Genomic DNA, 17621 nt, shown 5'->3' with positions numbered 1-17621 from the left:
TGTGAGCCAGGGCTGAGGGTCCAGAAGGTCTAGAAGATCCAGAAGATCCTTGTTCCTCTCTGAAGAACGTGGAGGAGAAGAGAGAGAATCTCTGGGGAGGGTGAGATGATGAACGAGTGAATAAACAGCGCCAGGTCACCTTGTGCACAGAGACAGAGAACCAAACCAGGAAAGAATGTTCTTCTACTTAACATCTCCTCATTGTCTCCTCATCGTCTCCACTTCGTCTTCTTCTCATCCCTTCCTCATCTTCTAACCGTCTCCTCATCGTCTCATCACCATCTCATCACTCTTTCCTTTTCATCTCCTCCTTGTCTCCTCACCTTCTCCTCACCGTCTTCTTATAGTCTCCACATCGTCTCCTTCTCATCTTCTCACCATCTCCTCATCACCTCCTCCTTGTTTCCTTCTCATTTCCTGTCACCTCCTCATCCCTTCCTCATTTCCTAATCGTCTCATCATTTCATTTCTGTCTCATTGTCTTGACCTCGTTTTCTCCTCATCTCCACATCATCTCCTCACCATCTCCACATCGTCTCCTCCTCACCTCCTCCTCGTCTCTTTCTCATCTCTGAAACATCTCATCACTGTCTCCTTTTCATCTTCTGGTTCACACCTGAACCACTACTGGCTGCTTACCTGGACGTTCCATCTAATTCAGGTGAGATCAGGTGAGATCAGGTGTTTTAAGGCGTGTCCATTACAAGTGAGTGTATAAACTCAATCCCATGAAAAATAATCTGCTTTTAACTCTGTGGTAACAGTTTAGGGAAGGTCCTTCCAGCAGGACTGCACTCTTGTGTATGATGAGCTCCATTAAGACGTGGATTAACACATCTGATGTGGAGTCCCGACTTGAACCACACTCAACACCTTCGAGATGAATTGGAACATCAGTTGTGAGCCAGGTCTTCTCATCCAACATCAGTGTCTGACCTCACAAATGATTTGTTTTTACTGACCAGCACAAATTCCCACAGACACATTATAAAATCTAGTTGGAAGCCTCACTACATAAGTGGAGGCTTTAATGTCCACAAGCAGGTGATGAGTACGAGTTCGTGATGGGCGTCCACATACTTTTGGCCATGTAGAGCATCACAGAGCAGCTGCTGGTGTTTTTATAGGAGTGGATCTAACAGGTTCCTTGGAGAGCAGGCTGGTATAAAGCATGGCATGATGCCACCCAGCAGCCTGACCTTTAAAATGAGACACTTCAGCAGACTGACACCCCGAGACGGAGCGGCAGAAATAAAGAGCGACTCCAGGAGAAACAGTGAGACAGACAGGTGGCACCGTGCCCACCTCATGCCCGTGTGAAGGTGAGTGGCGAGTGCCAGAGCGAGTCCTCGTTGACTTTTCATTCCTCCTGACTCGGCGTGTTTCTGCTCTCGGGGGAGAAGACGAGGACTTCACACTGATAGCAGATTAAACAAACACAAGCCCAGCCAAAGTGACGGGCACAGAGACGCTGGCACCCAAACGCTGGCACACCGACAGTGGCAGAAATAATGAGGGCACCAGTCAGTCTTCCAATTCATCACATTCAGAGCGGAGTGACAGCGCCAACGTGTCTGTCTGACGGAAGCGTTCGGACACCTGAACCCTGAACGTCTCACCCTGCTCCTGCATCCACTCTCTCTACACTGGATAAAGGAACATGACTGCAGGGACTCACTCTTACTCTAAACAATACTGAGGTCAGGAACAGCCATGCTGGATCAGACTCCAGTGAAAACCTTTGGGATGAATTGGAACGTAGACCGTAAGCCAGGGCTGAGGGGGGTCCAAAAGATCCAGAAGATCATTAATTGGTGGTGATGAATTTACCAGGATAAACTGACCAGGGTTGATGGTACAGGATTAATCAACAGGGGTTGATGGTCCAGAATAGACTGACCAGGGTCAATGGTCCAGGATAGATTAACTAAAATGGATGATCTAGGATTAAACAACAGGGGTCGATGGTCCAGGATAGATTAACCAGGGTCAATAGTCCAGGATAGATTGACCAGAGTTGATAGTCCATAAGAAATTGACCAGGGTCGATGGTCTAGGATAGACTGACCAGGGTCGATGGTCCAGGATTAATCAACAGAAATTGTGGTCCAGGATAGACTGACAAGGGTCAATAGTCCATGACATATTGACCAGGGTCGATGGTCCATGAGAAATTGACCAGGGTTGATGGTCTAGGATAGACTGACCAGGGTCAATGGTCCAGGAGAAATTACAGGGTCTGATGGTCCAGGATTAAACAACAGATGTTGATGGTCTAGGATAGACTGACCAGGGTTGATGGTTCAAGAGAGACTGATCAGGGTTGATGGTCCAGCAATAATCAACAGATGTTGATATTCCAGGATAGACTGACCAAGGTTGATGGTCCAGGATTAATCAACGGGGGTCGATGGTCCAGGATAGACTTACCAGGGTCAATGGTCCAGGAAAAATTACAGGGGCTGATGGTCCAGGATTAAACAACAGATGTTGATGGTCCAGGATTAACTGACCAAGGTTGATAGTCCAGGATTAACTGACCAGAGTCGATGGTCCAGGATAGACTGACCAGGATCAATGGTCCAGGAGAAATTACAGGGGCTGATGGTCCAGGATTAAACAACAGATGTTGATGGTCCAGGATTAACTGACCAGGGTCAATGGTCCAGGTTTAATGAACAGGGGTCGATGGTACATTGGGTAAGGCAATAATTTTAGGCAATGAATCCTGGCTCACAGTTGCTGTTCCAATTCATCTCTAAGGTGTTAGATGGAGCGTAAGTCTGGGTGTAGTGCAGGTCCAGTGGTGGTGTACTTTACACCAGGGTAGTTGATACCCTGCCTTCTGGAGAAGAATCAGCTCAGGTGCCAGGGTGAGAAAGCAACGATCTGTTCATCAGAGGGGCGTCCACATACTTTTGGAGAGGTTTCAGCGGCTCAGACGAGCGAATCTCTTTTATGTTCCTCGTTTCTCCTTTGATTCTGTTTTCTTTTGTTCTTTCTCTAATCAAAGGCTTCACCCCAGACATTCCATTATTCATTAATGGCTGCGACCACACACAGAAACACACACATACACACACTCATACACACACACACATGCATGTGCACACTCACACACACACACACACACACACACACACACACACACACTCACACACACACACCAGTAGTCGGGTTTATTACACACTAGGTAGTGGGGTGTGGGGTGTGATGTAGGCAGCTGCCTTATCAAGACGGACCACCTTTAATCCCTCGAACCCTCCCGTCTCACGCCTGTTATCACCAGTGTGTATGAGACTGAGTGTGTGTGTGTGTGTGTGTGTGTGTGAGTGTGTGTGTGTGTGTGAGTGTGTGAGTGTGTGTGTGTGTGTGTGAGAGAGAGGCTACTGCAGTACAATAGCTTTTGTGATAAGACGAGCCTATTATAGAGGACACACTGACATTCAGACTAGAAGGAAGTGTGTGTGTGTCTGTGTGTGTGTGTGTGTGTGCCTGTGTGTGTGTGTCTGAGTGTGCACATGCATGTGTGTGTATGTGTGTATATGCATTTGTGTGTGTGTCTGCATATGTGTGTGTCTGTGTGTGTGTGTGTGTGTGTGTGTGTGTGTCGGAGTGTGTGTGTCTGAGTGTGTGTGTTAGTGAGTGTGTCTGTATATGTGTGTATGTTAGTGAGTGAGTGTGTGTCTGTATGTGTATGTGTTAGTGAGTGTGTGTCTGTATGTGTGTGTGTTAGTGAGTGTGTGTCTGTATGTGTGTGTATGTTAGTGAGTGTGTCTGTATGTGTGTGTATGTTAGTGAGTGTGTCTGTATGTGTGTGTATGTTAGTGAGTGTGTCTGTATGTGTGTATGTTAGTGAGTGTGTGTCTGTATATGTGTGTGTTAGTGAGTGTGTGTCTGTATGTGTGTGTATGTTAGTGAGTGTGTCTGTATGTGTGTGTATGTTAGTGAGTGTGTCTGTATGTGTGTGTATGTTAGTGAGTGAGTGTGTGTCTGTATGTGTGTGTATGTTAGTGAGTGTGTTTCTGTATGTGTGTGTGTGTTAGTGAGTGTGTCTGTATGTGTGTGTATGTTAGTGAGTGTGTGTCTGTATGTGTGTGTGTGTTAGGGAGTGTGTCTGTATGTGTATGTGTTAGTGAGTGTGTCTGTATGTGTGTGTATGTTAGTGAGTGTGTCTGTATGTGTATGTATGTTAGTGAGTGTGTGTCTGTATGTGCGTGTATGTTAGTGAGTGTGTCTGTATGTGTGTGTATGTTAGTGAGTGTGTCTGTATGTGTGTGTATGTTAGTGAGTGTGTGTCTGTATGTGCGTGTATGTTAGTGAGTGTGTCTGTATGTGTGTGTATGTTAGTGAGTGTGTCTGTATGTGTGTGTATGTTAGTGAGTGTGTCTGTATGTGTGTGTATGTTAGTGAGTGTGTGTCTGTATGTGCGTGTATGTTAGTGAGTGTGTCTGTATGTGTATGTGTTAGTGAGTGTGTCTGTATGTGTGTGTATGTTAGTGAGTGTGTCTGTATGTGTATGTATGTTAGTGAGTGTGTGTCTGTATGTGTGTGTATGTTAGTGAGTGTGTGTCTGTATGTGTGTGTGTGTTAGGGAGTGTGTGTCTGTATGTGTGTGTATGTTAGTGAGTGTGTCTGTATGTGTGTGTATGTTAGTGAGTGTGTCTGTATGTGTGTGTATGTTAGTGAGTGTGTCTGTATGTGTGTGTATGTTAGTGAGTGTGTGTCTGTATGTGTGTGTATGTTAGTGAGTGTGTCTGTATGTGTGTGTATGTTAGTGAGTGTGTGTCTGTATGTGTGTGTATGTTAGTGAGTGTGTCTGTATGTGTGTGTATGTTAGTGAGTGTGTGTCTGTATGTGTGTGTATGTTAGTGAGTGTGTCTGTATGTGTGTGTATGTTAGTGAGTGTGTCTGTATGTGTGTGTATGTTAGTGAGTGTGTGTCTGTATGTGTGTGTATGTTAGTGAGTGTGTCTGTATGTGTGTGTATGTTAGTGAGTGTGTCTGTATGTGTGTGTGTTAGTGAGTGTGTCTGTATGTGTGTGTATGTTAGTGAGTGTGTGTCTGTATGTGCGTGTATGTTAGTGAGTGTGTCTGTATGTGTGTGTATGTTAGTGAGTGTGTCTGTATGTGTGTGTATGTTAGTGAGTGTGTGTCTGTATGTGTGTGTATGTTAGTGAGTGTGTGTCTGTATGTGTGTGTGTGTTAGGGAGTGTGTCTGTATGTGTGTGTATGTTAGTGAGTGTGTCTGTATGTGTGTGTATGTTAGTGAGTGTGTCTGTATGTGTGTGTATGTTAGTGAGTGTGTCTGTATGTATGTGTATGTTAGTGAGTGTGTGTCTGTATGTGTGTGTATGTTAGTGAGTGTGTGTCTGTATGTGCGTGTATGTTAGTGAGTGTGTCTGTATGTGTGTGTATGTTAGTGAGTGTGTCTGTATGTGTGTGTATGTTAGTGAGTGTGTGTCTGTATGTGTGTGTATGTTAGTGAGTGTGTGTCTGTATGTGTGTGTGTGTTAGGGAGTGTGTCTGTATGTGTGTGTATGTTAGTGAGTGTGTCTGTATGTGTATGTGTTAGTGAGTGTGTCTGTATGTGTGTGTATGTTAGTGAGTGTGTTTCTGTGTGTGTGTGTATGTTAGTGAGTGTGTGTCTGTATGTGTGTGTATGTTAGTGAGTGTGTCTGTATGTGTGTGTGTTAGTGAGTGTGTCTGTATGTGTGTGTATGTTAGTGAGTGTGTGTCTGTATGTGTGTGTATGTTAGTGAGTGTGTTTCTGTGTGTGTGTGTATGTTAGTGAGTGTGTGTCTGTATGTGTGTGTATGTTAGTGAGTGTGTCTGTATGTGTGTGTGTTAGTGAGTGTGTCTGTATGTGTGTGTGTGTTAGTAAGTGTGTCTGTATGTGTGTGTATGTTAGTGAGTGTGTCTGTATGTGTATGTGTTAGTGAGTGTGTCTGTATGTGTGTGTATGTTAGTGAGTGTGTGTCTGTATGTGTGTGTATGTTAGTGAGTGTGTTTCTGTGTGTGTGTGTATGTTAGTGAGTGTGTGTCTGTATGTGTGTGTATGTTAGTGAGTGTGTCTGTATGTGTGTGTGTTAGTGAGTGTGTCTGTATGTGTGTGTGTGTTAGTAAGTGTGTCTGTATGTGTGTGTATGTTAGTGAGTGTGTCTGTATGTGTGTGTATGTTAGTGAGTGTGTCTGTATGTGTGTGTATGTTAGTGAGTGTGTGTCTGTATGTGTGTGTATGTTAGTGAGTGTGTTTCTGTGTGTGTGTGTATGTTAGTGAGTGTGTGTCTGTATGTGTGTGTATGTTAGTGAGTGTGTCTGTATGTGTGTGTGTTAGTGAGTGTGTCTGTATGTGTGTGTGTGTTAGTAAGTGTGTGTATATGTGTGTGTATGTTAGTGAGTGTGTCTGTATGTGTGTGTGTTAGTGAGTGTGTCTGTATGTGTGTGTGTGTTAGTAAGTGTGTCTGTATGTGTGTGTATGTTAGTGAGTGTGTCTGTATGTGTGTGTGTTAGTGAGTGTGTCTGTATGTGTGTGTATGTTAGTGAGTGTGTGTCTGTATGTGTGTGTATGTTAGTGAGTGTGTTTCTGTGTGTGTGTGTATGTTAGTGAGTGTGTGTCTGTATGTGTGTGTATGTTAGTGAGTGTGTCTGTATGTGTGTGTGTTAGTGAGTGTGTCTGTATGTGTGTGTGTGTTAGTAAGTGTGTGTATATGTGTGTATGTTAGTGAGTGTGTCTGTTGTGTGTGTATGTTAGTGAGTGTGTCTGTATGTGTGTGTGTTAGTGAGTGTGTCTGTATGTGTGTGTGTGTTAGTAAGTGTGTGTATGTGTGTGTATGTTAGTGAGTGTGTGTCTGTATGTGTGTGTATGTTAGTGAGTGTGTGTCTGTATGTGTGTGTGTTAGTGAGTGTGTGTCTGTATGTGTGTGTATGTTAGTGAGTGTGTCTGTATGTGTGTGTATGTTAGTGAGTGTGTCTGTTGTGTGTGTATGTTAGTGAGTGTGTCTGTATGTGTGTGTATGTTAGTGAGTGTGTGTCTGTATGTGTGTGTATGTTAGTGAGTGTGTCTGTATGTGTGTGTGTTAGTGAGTGTGTGTCTGTATGTGTGTGTATGTTAGTGAGTGTGTCTGTATGTGTGTGTATGTTAGTGAGTGTGTCTGTATGTGTGTGTATGTTAGTGAGTGTGTCTGTATGTGTGTGTATGTTAGTGAGTGTGTCTGTATGTGTGTGTGTGTTAGTGAGTGTGTGTCTGTATGTGTGTGTGTGTGTGTGTGTGTGTCTGTATGTGTGTGTATGTTAGTGAGTGTGTGTCTGTATGTGTGTGTATGTTAGTGAGTGTGTCTGTATGTGTGTGTATGTTAGTGAGTGTGTGTCTGTATGTGTGTGTGTTAGTGAGTGTGTCTGTATGTGTGTGTATGTTAGTGAGTGTGTCTGTATGTGTGTGTGTGTTAGTGAGTGTGTCTGTATGTGTGTGTATGTTAGTGAGTGTGTCTGTATGTGTGTGTGTGTTAGTGAGTGTGTCTGTATGTGTGTGTATGTTAGTGAGTGTGTGTCTGTATGTGTGTGTGTGTTAGTGAGTGTGTGTCTGTATGTGTGTGTGTGTTAGTGAGTGTGTCTGTATGTGTGTGTATGTTAGTGAGTGTGTGTCTGTATGTGTGTGTATGTTAGTGAGTGTGTCTGTATGTGTGTGTGTTAGTGAGTGTGTGTCTGTATGTGTATGTGTTAGTGAGTGTGTGTCTGTATGTGTGTGTATGTTAGTGAGTGTGTGTCTGTATGTGTGTGTATGTTAGTGAGTGTGTCTGTATGTGTGTGTATGTTAGTGAGCGTGTGTCTGTATGTGTGTGTATGTTAGTGAGTGTGTGTCTGTATGTGTGTGTATGTTAGTGAGTGTGTCTGTATGTGTGTGTATGTTAGTGAGTGTGTCTGTATGTGTGTGTATGTTAGTGAGTGTGTCTGTGTGTGTGTGTGTGTGTGTGTCTGTATGTGTGTGTATGTTAGTGAGTGTGTCTGTATGTGTGTGTATGTTAGTGAGTGTGTGTCTGTATGTGTGTGTGTTAGTGAGTGTGTCTGTATGTGTGTGTATGTTAGTGAGTGTGTGTGTGTGTGTGTGTGCCTGTGTGTGTGTGTCTGAGTGTGCACATGCATGTGTGTGTATGTGTGTATATGCATTTGTGTGTGTGTCTGCATATGTGTGTGTCTGTGTGTGTGTGTGTGTGTGTGTGTGTGTGTCGGAGTGTGTGTGTCTGAGTGTGTGTGTTAGTGAGTGTGTCTGTATATGTGTGTATGTTAGTGAGTGAGTGTGTGTCTGTATGTGTATGTGTTAGTGAGTGTGTGTCTGTATGTGTGTGTGTTAGTGAGTGTGTGTCTGTATGTGTGTGTATGTTAGTGAGTGTGTCTGTATGTGTGTGTATGTTAGTGAGTGTGTCTGTATGTGTGTGTATGTTAGTGAGTGTGTCTGTATGTGTGTATGTTAGTGAGTGTGTGTCTGTATATGTGTGTGTTAGTGAGTGTGTGTCTGTATGTGTGTGTATGTTAGTGAGTGTGTCTGTATGTGTGTGTATGTTAGTGAGTGTGTCTGTATGTGTGTGTATGTTAGTGAGTGAGTGTGTGTCTGTATGTGTGTGTATGTTAGTGAGTGTGTTTCTGTATGTGTGTGTGTGTTAGTGAGTGTGTCTGTATGTGTGTGTATGTTAGTGAGTGTGTGTCTGTATGTGTGTGTGTGTTAGGGAGTGTGTCTGTATGTGTATGTGTTAGTGAGTGTGTCTGTATGTGTGTGTATGTTAGTGAGTGTGTCTGTATGTGTATGTATGTTAGTGAGTGTGTGTCTGTATGTGCGTGTATGTTAGTGAGTGTGTCTGTATGTGTGTGTATGTTAGTGAGTGTGTCTGTATGTGTGTGTATGTTAGTGAGTGTGTGTCTGTATGTGCGTGTATGTTAGTGAGTGTGTCTGTATGTGTGTGTATGTTAGTGAGTGTGTCTGTATGTGTGTGTATGTTAGTGAGTGTGTCTGTATGTGTGTGTATGTTAGTGAGTGTGTGTCTGTATGTGCGTGTATGTTAGTGAGTGTGTCTGTATGTGTATGTGTTAGTGAGTGTGTCTGTATGTGTGTGTATGTTAGTGAGTGTGTCTGTATGTGTATGTATGTTAGTGAGTGTGTGTCTGTATGTGTGTGTATGTTAGTGAGTGTGTGTCTGTATGTGTGTGTGTGTTAGGGAGTGTGTGTCTGTATGTGTGTGTATGTTAGTGAGTGTGTCTGTATGTGTGTGTATGTTAGTGAGTGTGTCTGTATGTGTGTGTATGTTAGTGAGTGTGTCTGTATGTGTGTGTATGTTAGTGAGTGTGTGTCTGTATGTGTGTGTATGTTAGTGAGTGTGTCTGTATGTGTGTGTATGTTAGTGAGTGTGTGTCTGTATGTGTGTGTATGTTAGTGAGTGTGTCTGTATGTGTGTGTATGTTAGTGAGTGTGTGTCTGTATGTGTGTGTATGTTAGTGAGTGTGTCTGTATGTGTGTGTATGTTAGTGAGTGTGTCTGTATGTGTGTGTATGTTAGTGAGTGTGTGTCTGTATGTGTGTGTATGTTAGTGAGTGTGTCTGTATGTGTGTGTATGTTAGTGAGTGTGTCTGTATGTGTGTGTGTTAGTGAGTGTGTCTGTATGTGTGTGTATGTTAGTGAGTGTGTGTCTGTATGTGCGTGTATGTTAGTGAGTGTGTCTGTATGTGTGTGTATGTTAGTGAGTGTGTCTGTATGTGTGTGTATGTTAGTGAGTGTGTGTCTGTATGTGTGTGTATGTTAGTGAGTGTGTGTCTGTATGTGTGTGTGTGTTAGGGAGTGTGTCTGTATGTGTGTGTATGTTAGTGAGTGTGTCTGTATGTGTGTGTATGTTAGTGAGTGTGTCTGTATGTGTGTGTATGTTAGTGAGTGTGTCTGTATGTGTGTGTATGTTAGTGAGTGTGTGTCTGTATGTGTGTGTATGTTAGTGAGTGTGTTTCTGTATGTGTGTGTATGTTAGTGAGTGTGTCTGTATGTGCGTGTATGTTAGTGAGTGTGTCTGTATGTGTGTGTATGTTAGTGAGTGTGTGTCTGTATGTGTGTGTATGTTAGTGAGTGTGTGTCTGTATGTGTGTGTATGTTAGTGAGTGTGTCTGTATGTGCGTGTATGTTAGTGAGTGTGTCTGTATGTGTGTGTATGTTAGTGAGTGTGTCTGTATGTGTGTGTATGTTAGTGAGTGTGTGTCTGTATGTGTGTGTATGTTAGTGAGTGTGTGTCTGTATGTGTGTGTGTGTTAGGGAGTGTGTCTGTATGTGTGTGTATGTTAGTGAGTGTGTCTGTATGTGTATGTGTTAGTGAGTGTGTCTGTATGTGTGTGTATGTTAGTGAGTGTGTCTGTATGTGTGTGTATGTTAGTGAGTGTGTTTCTGTGTGTGTGTGTATGTTAGTGAGTGTGTGTCTGTATGTGTGTGTATGTTAGTGAGTGTGTCTGTATGTGTGTGTGTTAGTGAGTGTGTCTGTATGTGTGTGTATGTTAGTGAGTGTGTGTCTGTATGTGTGTGTATGTTAGTGAGTGTGTTTCTGTGTGTGTGTGTATGTTAGTGAGTGTGTGTCTGTATGTGTGTGTATGTTAGTGAGTGTGTCTGTATGTGTGTGTGTTAGTGAGTGTGTCTGTATGTGTGTGTGTGTTAGTAAGTGTGTCTGTATGTGTGTGTATGTTAGTGAGTGTGTCTGTATGTGTATGTGTTAGTGAGTGTGTCTGTATGTGTGTGTATGTTAGTGAGTGTGTGTCTGTATGTGTGTGTATGTTAGTGAGTGTGTTTCTGTGTGTGTGTGTATGTTAGTGAGTGTGTGTCTGTATGTGTGTGTATGTTAGTGAGTGTGTCTGTATGTGTGTGTGTTAGTGAGTGTGTCTGTATGTGTGTGTGTGTTAGTAAGTGTGTCTGTATGTGTGTGTATGTTAGTGAGTGTGTCTGTATGTGTGTGTATGTTAGTGAGTGTGTCTGTATGTGTGTGTATGTTAGTGAGTGTGTGTCTGTATGTGTGTGTATGTTAGTGAGTGTGTTTCTGTGTGTGTGTGTATGTTAGTGAGTGTGTGTCTGTATGTGTGTGTATGTTAGTGAGTGTGTCTGTATGTGTGTGTGTTAGTGAGTGTGTCTGTATGTGTGTGTGTGTTAGTAAGTGTGTGTATATGTGTGTGTATGTTAGTGAGTGTGTCTGTATGTGTGTGTGTTAGTGAGTGTGTCTGTATGTGTGTGTGTGTTAGTAAGTGTGTCTGTATGTGTGTGTATGTTAGTGAGTGTGTCTGTATGTGTGTGTGTTAGTGAGTGTGTCTGTATGTGTGTGTATGTTAGTGAGTGTGTGTCTGTATGTGTGTGTATGTTAGTGAGTGTGTTTCTGTGTGTGTGTGTATGTTAGTGAGTGTGTGTCTGTATGTGTGTGTATGTTAGTGAGTGTGTCTGTATGTGTGTGTGTTAGTGAGTGTGTCTGTATGTGTGTGTGTGTTAGTAAGTGTGTGTATATGTGTGTATGTTAGTGAGTGTGTCTGTTGTGTGTGTATGTTAGTGAGTGTGTCTGTATGTGTGTGTGTTAGTGAGTGTGTCTGTATGTGTGTGTGTGTTAGTAAGTGTGTGTATGTGTGTGTATGTTAGTGAGTGTGTGTCTGTATGTGTGTGTATGTTAGTGAGTGTGTGTCTGTATGTGTGTGTGTTAGTGAGTGTGTGTCTGTATGTGTGTGTATGTTAGTGAGTGTGTCTGTATGTGTGTGTATGTTAGTGAGTGTGTCTGTTGTGTGTGTATGTTAGTGAGTGTGTCTGTATGTGTGTGTATGTTAGTGAGTGTGTGTCTGTATGTGTGTGTATGTTAGTGAGTGTGTCTGTATGTGTGTGTGTTAGTGAGTGTGTGTCTGTATGTGTGTGTATGTTAGTGAGTGTGTCTGTATGTGTGTGTATGTTAGTGAGTGTGTCTGTATGTGTGTGTATGTTAGTGAGTGTGTCTGTATGTGTGTGTATGTTAGTGAGTGTGTCTGTATGTGTGTGTGTGTTAGTGAGTGTGTGTCTGTATGTGTGTGTGTGTGTGTGTGTGTGTCTGTATGTGTGTGTATGTTAGTGAGTGTGTGTCTGTATGTGTGTGTATGTTAGTGAGTGTGTCTGTATGTGTGTGTATGTTAGTGAGTGTGTGTCTGTATGTGTGTGTGTTAGTGAGTGTGTCTGTATGTGTGTGTATGTTAGTGAGTGTGTCTGTATGTGTGTGTGTGTTAGTGAGTGTGTCTGTATGTGTGTGTATGTTAGTGAGTGTGTCTGTATGTGTGTGTGTGTTAGTGAGTGTGTCTGTATGTGTGTGTATGTTAGTGAGTGTGTGTCTGTATGTGTGTGTGTGTTAGTGAGTGTGTGTCTGTATGTGTGTGTGTGTTAGTGAGTGTGTCTGTATGTGTGTGTATGTTAGTGAGTGTGTGTCTGTATGTGTGTGTATGTTAGTGAGTGTGTCTGTATGTGTGTGTGTTAGTGAGTGTGTGTCTGTATGTGTATGTGTTAGTGAGTGTGTGTCTGTATGTGTGTGTATGTTAGTGAGTGTGTGTCTGTATGTGTGTGTATGTTAGTGAGTGTGTCTGTATGTGTGTGTATGTTAGTGAGCGTGTGTCTGTATGTGTGTGTATGTTAGTGAGTGTGTGTCTGTATGTGTGTGTATGTTAGTGAGTGTGTCTGTATGTGTGTGTATGTTAGTGAGTGTGTCTGTATGTGTGTGTATGTTAGTGAGTGTGTCTGTGTGTGTGTGTGTGTGTGTGTCTGTATGTGTGTGTATGTTAGTGAGTGTGTCTGTATGTGTGTGTGTGTGTGTGTGTGTGTGTGTGTGTGTCTGTATGTGTGTGTATGTTAGTGAGTGTGTCTGTATGTGTGTGTATGTTAGTGAGTGTGTGTCTGTATGTGTGTGTGTTAGTGAGTGTGTCTGTATGTGTGTGTATGTTAGTGAGTGTGTGTCTGTATGTGTGTGTATGTTAGTGAGTGTGTCTGTATGTGTGTGTATGTTAGTGAGTGTGTCTGTATGTGTGTGTATGTTAGTGAGTGTGTGTCTGTATGTGTGTGTATGTTAGTGAGTGTGTGTCTGTATGTGTGTGTATGTTAGTGAGTGTGTCTGTATGTGTGTGTATGTTAGTGAGTGTGTCTGTATGTGTGTGTATGTTAGTGAGTGTGTGTCTGTATGTGTGTGTGTGTGTGTGTGTCTGTATGTGTGTGTATGTTAGTGAGTGTGTCTGTATGTGTGTGTATGTTAGTGAGTGTGTCTGTATGTGTGTGTATGTTAGTGAGTGTGTCTGTATGTGTGTGTATGTTAGTGAGTGTGTCTGTATGTGTGTGTGTTAGTGAGTGTGTCTGTATGTGTGTGTATGTTAGTGAGTGTGTCTGTATGTGTGTGTGTTAGTGAGTGTGTCTGTATGTTTGTGTGTGTTAGTGAGTGTGTGTCTGTATGTGTGTGTATGTTAGTGAGTGTGTCTGTATGTGTGTGTATGTTAGTGAGTGTGTGTCTGTATGTGTGTGTGTTAGTGAGTGTGTGTCTGTATGTGTGTGTATGTTAGTGAGTGTGTCTGTATGTGTGTATGTTAGTGAGTGTGTCTGTATGTGTGTGTATGTTAGTGAGTGTGTGTCTGTATGTGTGTGTGTTAGTGAGTGTGTGTCTGTATGTGTGTGTGTGTTAGTGAGTGTGTCTGTATGTGTGTGTGTTAGTGAGTGTGTGTCTGTATGTGCGTGTATGTTAGTGAGTGTGTCTGTATGTGTATGTGTTAGTGAGTGTGTGTCTGTATGTGTGTGTATGTTAGTGAGTGTGTCTGTATGTGTGTGTATGTTAGTGAGTGTGTGTCTGTATGTGTGTGTATGTTAGTGAGTGTGTCTGTATGTGTGTGTATGTTAGTGAGTGTGTCTGTATGTGTGTGTATGTTAGTGAGTGTGTGTCTGTATGTGTGTGTATGTTAGTGAGTGTGTGTCTGTATGTGTGTGTATGTTAGTGAGTGTGTGTCTGTATGTGTGTGTATGTTAGTGAGTGTGTGTCTGTATGTGTGTGTATGTTAGTGAGTGTGTGTCTGTATGTGTGTGTATGTTAGTGAGTGTGTCTGTATGTGTGTGTATGTTAGTGAGTGTGTCTGTATGTGTGTGTATGTTAGTGAGTGTGTCTGTATGTGTGTGTATGTTAGTGAGTGTGTGTCTGTATGTGTGTGTATGTTAGTGAGTGTGTGTCTGTATGTGTGTGTATGTTAGTGAGTGTGTGTCTGTATGTGTGTGTGTGTTAGTGAGTGTGTCTGTATGTGTGTATGTTAGTGAGTGTGTGTCTGTATGTGTGTGTATGTTAGTGAGTGTGTGTCTGTATGTGTGTGTATGTTAGTGAGTGTGTGTCTGTATGTGTGTGTGTTAGTGAGTGTGTCTGTATGTGTGTGTATGTTAGTGAGTGTGTGTCTGTATGTGTGTGTATGTTAGTGAGTGTGTGTCTGTATGTGTGTGTGTTAGTGAGTGTGTCTGTATGTGTGTGTATGTTAGTGAGTGTGTGTCTGTATGTGTGTGTATGTTAGTGAGTGTGTGTCTGTATGTGTGTGTATGTTAGTGAGTGTGTGTCTGTATGTGTGTGTATGTTAGTGAGTGTGTGTCTGTATGTGTGTGTATGTTAGTGAGTGTGTGTCTGTATGTGTGTGTATGTTAGTGAGTGTGTCTGTATGTGTGTGTATGTTAGTGAGTGTGTGTCTGTATGTGTGTGTATGTTAGTGAGTGTGTGTCTGTATGTGTGTGTATGTTAGTGAGTGTGTGTCTGTATGTGTGTGTATGTTAGTGAGTGTGTCTGTATGTGTGTGTATGTTAGTGAGTGTGTGTCTGTATGTGTGTGTGTTAGTGAGTGTGTCTGTATGTGTGTGTGTTAGTGAGTGTGTGTCTGTATGTGTGTGTATGTTAGTGAGTGTGTGTCTGTATGTGTGTGTATGTGTGTGTGTCTGTGTGTGCATGTGTGTGTGTGTAGGTGTGTGTGTGTTTAAGGCAGTTGTAGCCTAGCAGTTAAGGTACTGAACTAGGAAGGATGATGGTTCAAGCCCCATCACTGCCAGGTTGCCACTGTTGGGCCCTTGAGCAAGGTCCTTAACCCTCAACTGCTTAGATTGTATACTGTCACAGTACTTTAAGTCACTTTGGATAAAAGTTGTGTGTGTGTTAGTGTGTGTGTGTGTGTGTGTGTACTAGAAGGTAAACACTGATTTCATGACTCTGATCATGAACAGACTCTGAGATGAAAGCCATTGGCTGGTATCCTGGCGCTGGGTGGCACAGAACAAACAGTGTTGGCGTCTCTACAAACACCGAACACAACATCAACACCACTGAGGAACGAGTGTTTCATCTGAACACCATCAGCGTGTTGGGAAGCGTCCATCTCCATTTCAAAACCAAACTCTGGGACTAAACTCTGAGGCGCTAACAGTCTCCGCTCCTCTGAGATAGCTTACACACACACACTGAAGATCTAATGAGAGAAGCAGGACTGGAGTAAGATGATCCAGGATTCAAAATGGTAGAAGAAACATCAACAACTTTCAACATGTGGACGATACGACACTCACAGCAGCAATCAGGAAGATCTGAACTTTCTCATGAGGAACGTTAAAGAACTTCAGCTCAACATGAAGAAACGTCATGAGAACTTCACCCTGATGGAGAAGACGTGGATGTGGTGGATCTACTAGGATCAGGTAATAAAAGTGAAGGATCCAGCAGTCAGGAAACACCACCCAGCCTGAACCTCAGCAGAACAAGAAGGAAGGAACTGGAGAAGCTCTTCAGATCAGAAGCGTCCAGACTCTGAGCGTCCAGGCTTCTGTATGAATGTGAAAGCTGGAGGATAAAAATACTGGACAGGAAGGAGATCGATGCTCTTGATCTTTGGTGCTGGTGAAGATTTCTGAGAGAAGATCAAATCAGACGGAACCTTCAGTGGAGGCTCAGATAACCAACGAGAAGCTCCATTATTCTGGACACGTGAGGAGAGGAACCAGTTCAGTGAAAAATACAATTATACTCAGAGGTGAGATAAAAAGAGGAAGAGGACAGACAACATGATGGATTGAAACAATTAAGTAAATAATGAAGGAGCCGTTATTAATCCTGAAGATCAAACCAGACGAGAGGATGAAGTTCTGGAGAAACATATCTGATCTCCAGGAACCTGAACCCGCTCAGATATCAGATTAGATTCAGACCAGCGTGAACACAATTAAATCCTGTTTCATTTCCACCCGGGCACCAGATATTCAGAAAATCAGCAAAATGATTCAAAAAGGTTCTTCAGCTTCTCTTTTACCTTCTGAGCCTGTGAGTGGTGGGATGATCAGGGTTGCCAGATATGAGATACATAAACCCAGAAGAAAGCAGAAGAACTGAGATGTAGAGTGAAAGTCGACGTGGTTCAGTAATCGAACGACCTGAAACCAGTCCAAACACCAGCCTGAAACCAGTCCAAACACCGACCTGAAACCAGTCCAAACACCGACCTGAAACCAGTTCAAACACCGACCTGAAACCAGTCCAAACACCAACCTGAAACCAGTCCAAACACCAACCTGAAACCAGTCCAAACACAACCTGAAACCAGTTCAAAAGCAACCTTTAATCGGTCCAAACACCACCAACAATAACATCATAACACACCTGACAGTGTTTACAGTGTTTATTAGATTTTATTGGTTATAAACCAGCAGCATCGAATAAAAACATAAAAAACAATAAAAATCTAAAGTGCAGCTGAATAAGATCAATAAACCAGTTTAACAGAAGGAGAGAAATAAAGTGCACAATCACGTTTAGCATTTAGAGTTATAAATAATAAAGAGAAGCTCGTTTTAGTGTTTCTTACCTTCAGATGTTCAGTCAGCAGACAGGGGGGGTCACGGCGTGGGGTCACGGCGGGGGGTCACGGGGGGCAGCGTGAGGAGAAAAGAGAGAAAAAAGAAATTTAGAATGTACGAAAAACATCATGAACAACATCAAGAAAATGAATCAATCAGCTCCCAAATTCAAAACGATCAAACGTTTCACCTGTAACCCTAAATTATAACAAACCACATCAGTAACCCCAAACAACAGAGGTGATGATTAAGGGATTACAGGACCCCCACAGGACCCCCACAGAGCAGGTATTATTTAGTGTGTTAGTGTGTGTTGTGCTGGTATGAGTGGATCAGACACAGCAGCGCTGTTGGAGTTTTTAAACACCGTGTCCACTCACTGTCCACTCTATTAGACACTCCTACCTAGTCGGTCCACCTTGTAGATGTAAAGTCAGAGACGATCGCTCATCTATTGCTGCTGTTTGAGTCGCTCATCTTCTAGACCTTCATCAGTGGTCACAGGACGCTGCACACGGGGCGCTGTTGGCTGGATATTTTTGGTTGGTGGACGATTCTCAGTCCAGCAGTGACAGTGAGGTGTTTAAAAACTCAAGCAGCGCTGCTGTGTCTGATCCTGATTGTTGGCACTGGACCTACTGGAACCCTGACCACGGTGCTGCTTTATTCCCTTTATTATTTATGTTACAGCTCAGATCAGCAGTTATGTTCCAAAAACGTCCACAAGTGACAAGAAACCAGGTGAGAAAAGAGTGTGAGACGGTTCAT

The 17621-nt window shown here is 42.9% G+C and overlaps 1 protein-coding gene across 2 annotated transcripts in view; it reads right to left on the bottom strand.

The window, feature by feature from the left end:
* Positions 1–17621, bottom strand: part of LOC134317272 (protocadherin-9) — a 267240-nt gene that overhangs the window by 29198 nt on the left and 220421 nt on the right. The window contains exon 4 of one of the 2 annotated variants that reach the window (XM_062998090.1): positions 16771–16856. The exons of the other annotated variant lie outside the window; for it this stretch is intronic. Within the exon in view, the coding sequence (XP_062854160.1) occupies positions 16848–16856 (9 nt within the window). The 3' untranslated portion in view covers positions 16771–16847. Of the gene's footprint in view, positions 1–16770; positions 16857–17621 lie in introns of those variants that run through there. 2 annotated transcript variants of the gene reach the window in all.

This window comes from Trichomycterus rosablanca, chromosome 6 (genome assembly GCF_030014385.1).
Source record: "Trichomycterus rosablanca isolate fTriRos1 chromosome 6, fTriRos1.hap1, whole genome shotgun sequence".
Taxonomy (NCBI): Eukaryota; Metazoa; Chordata; class Actinopteri; order Siluriformes; family Trichomycteridae; genus Trichomycterus; species Trichomycterus rosablanca.
Note: the sequence above shows the minus strand (reverse complement) of the source record. Positions and strands in the feature narration are given on the sequence as shown.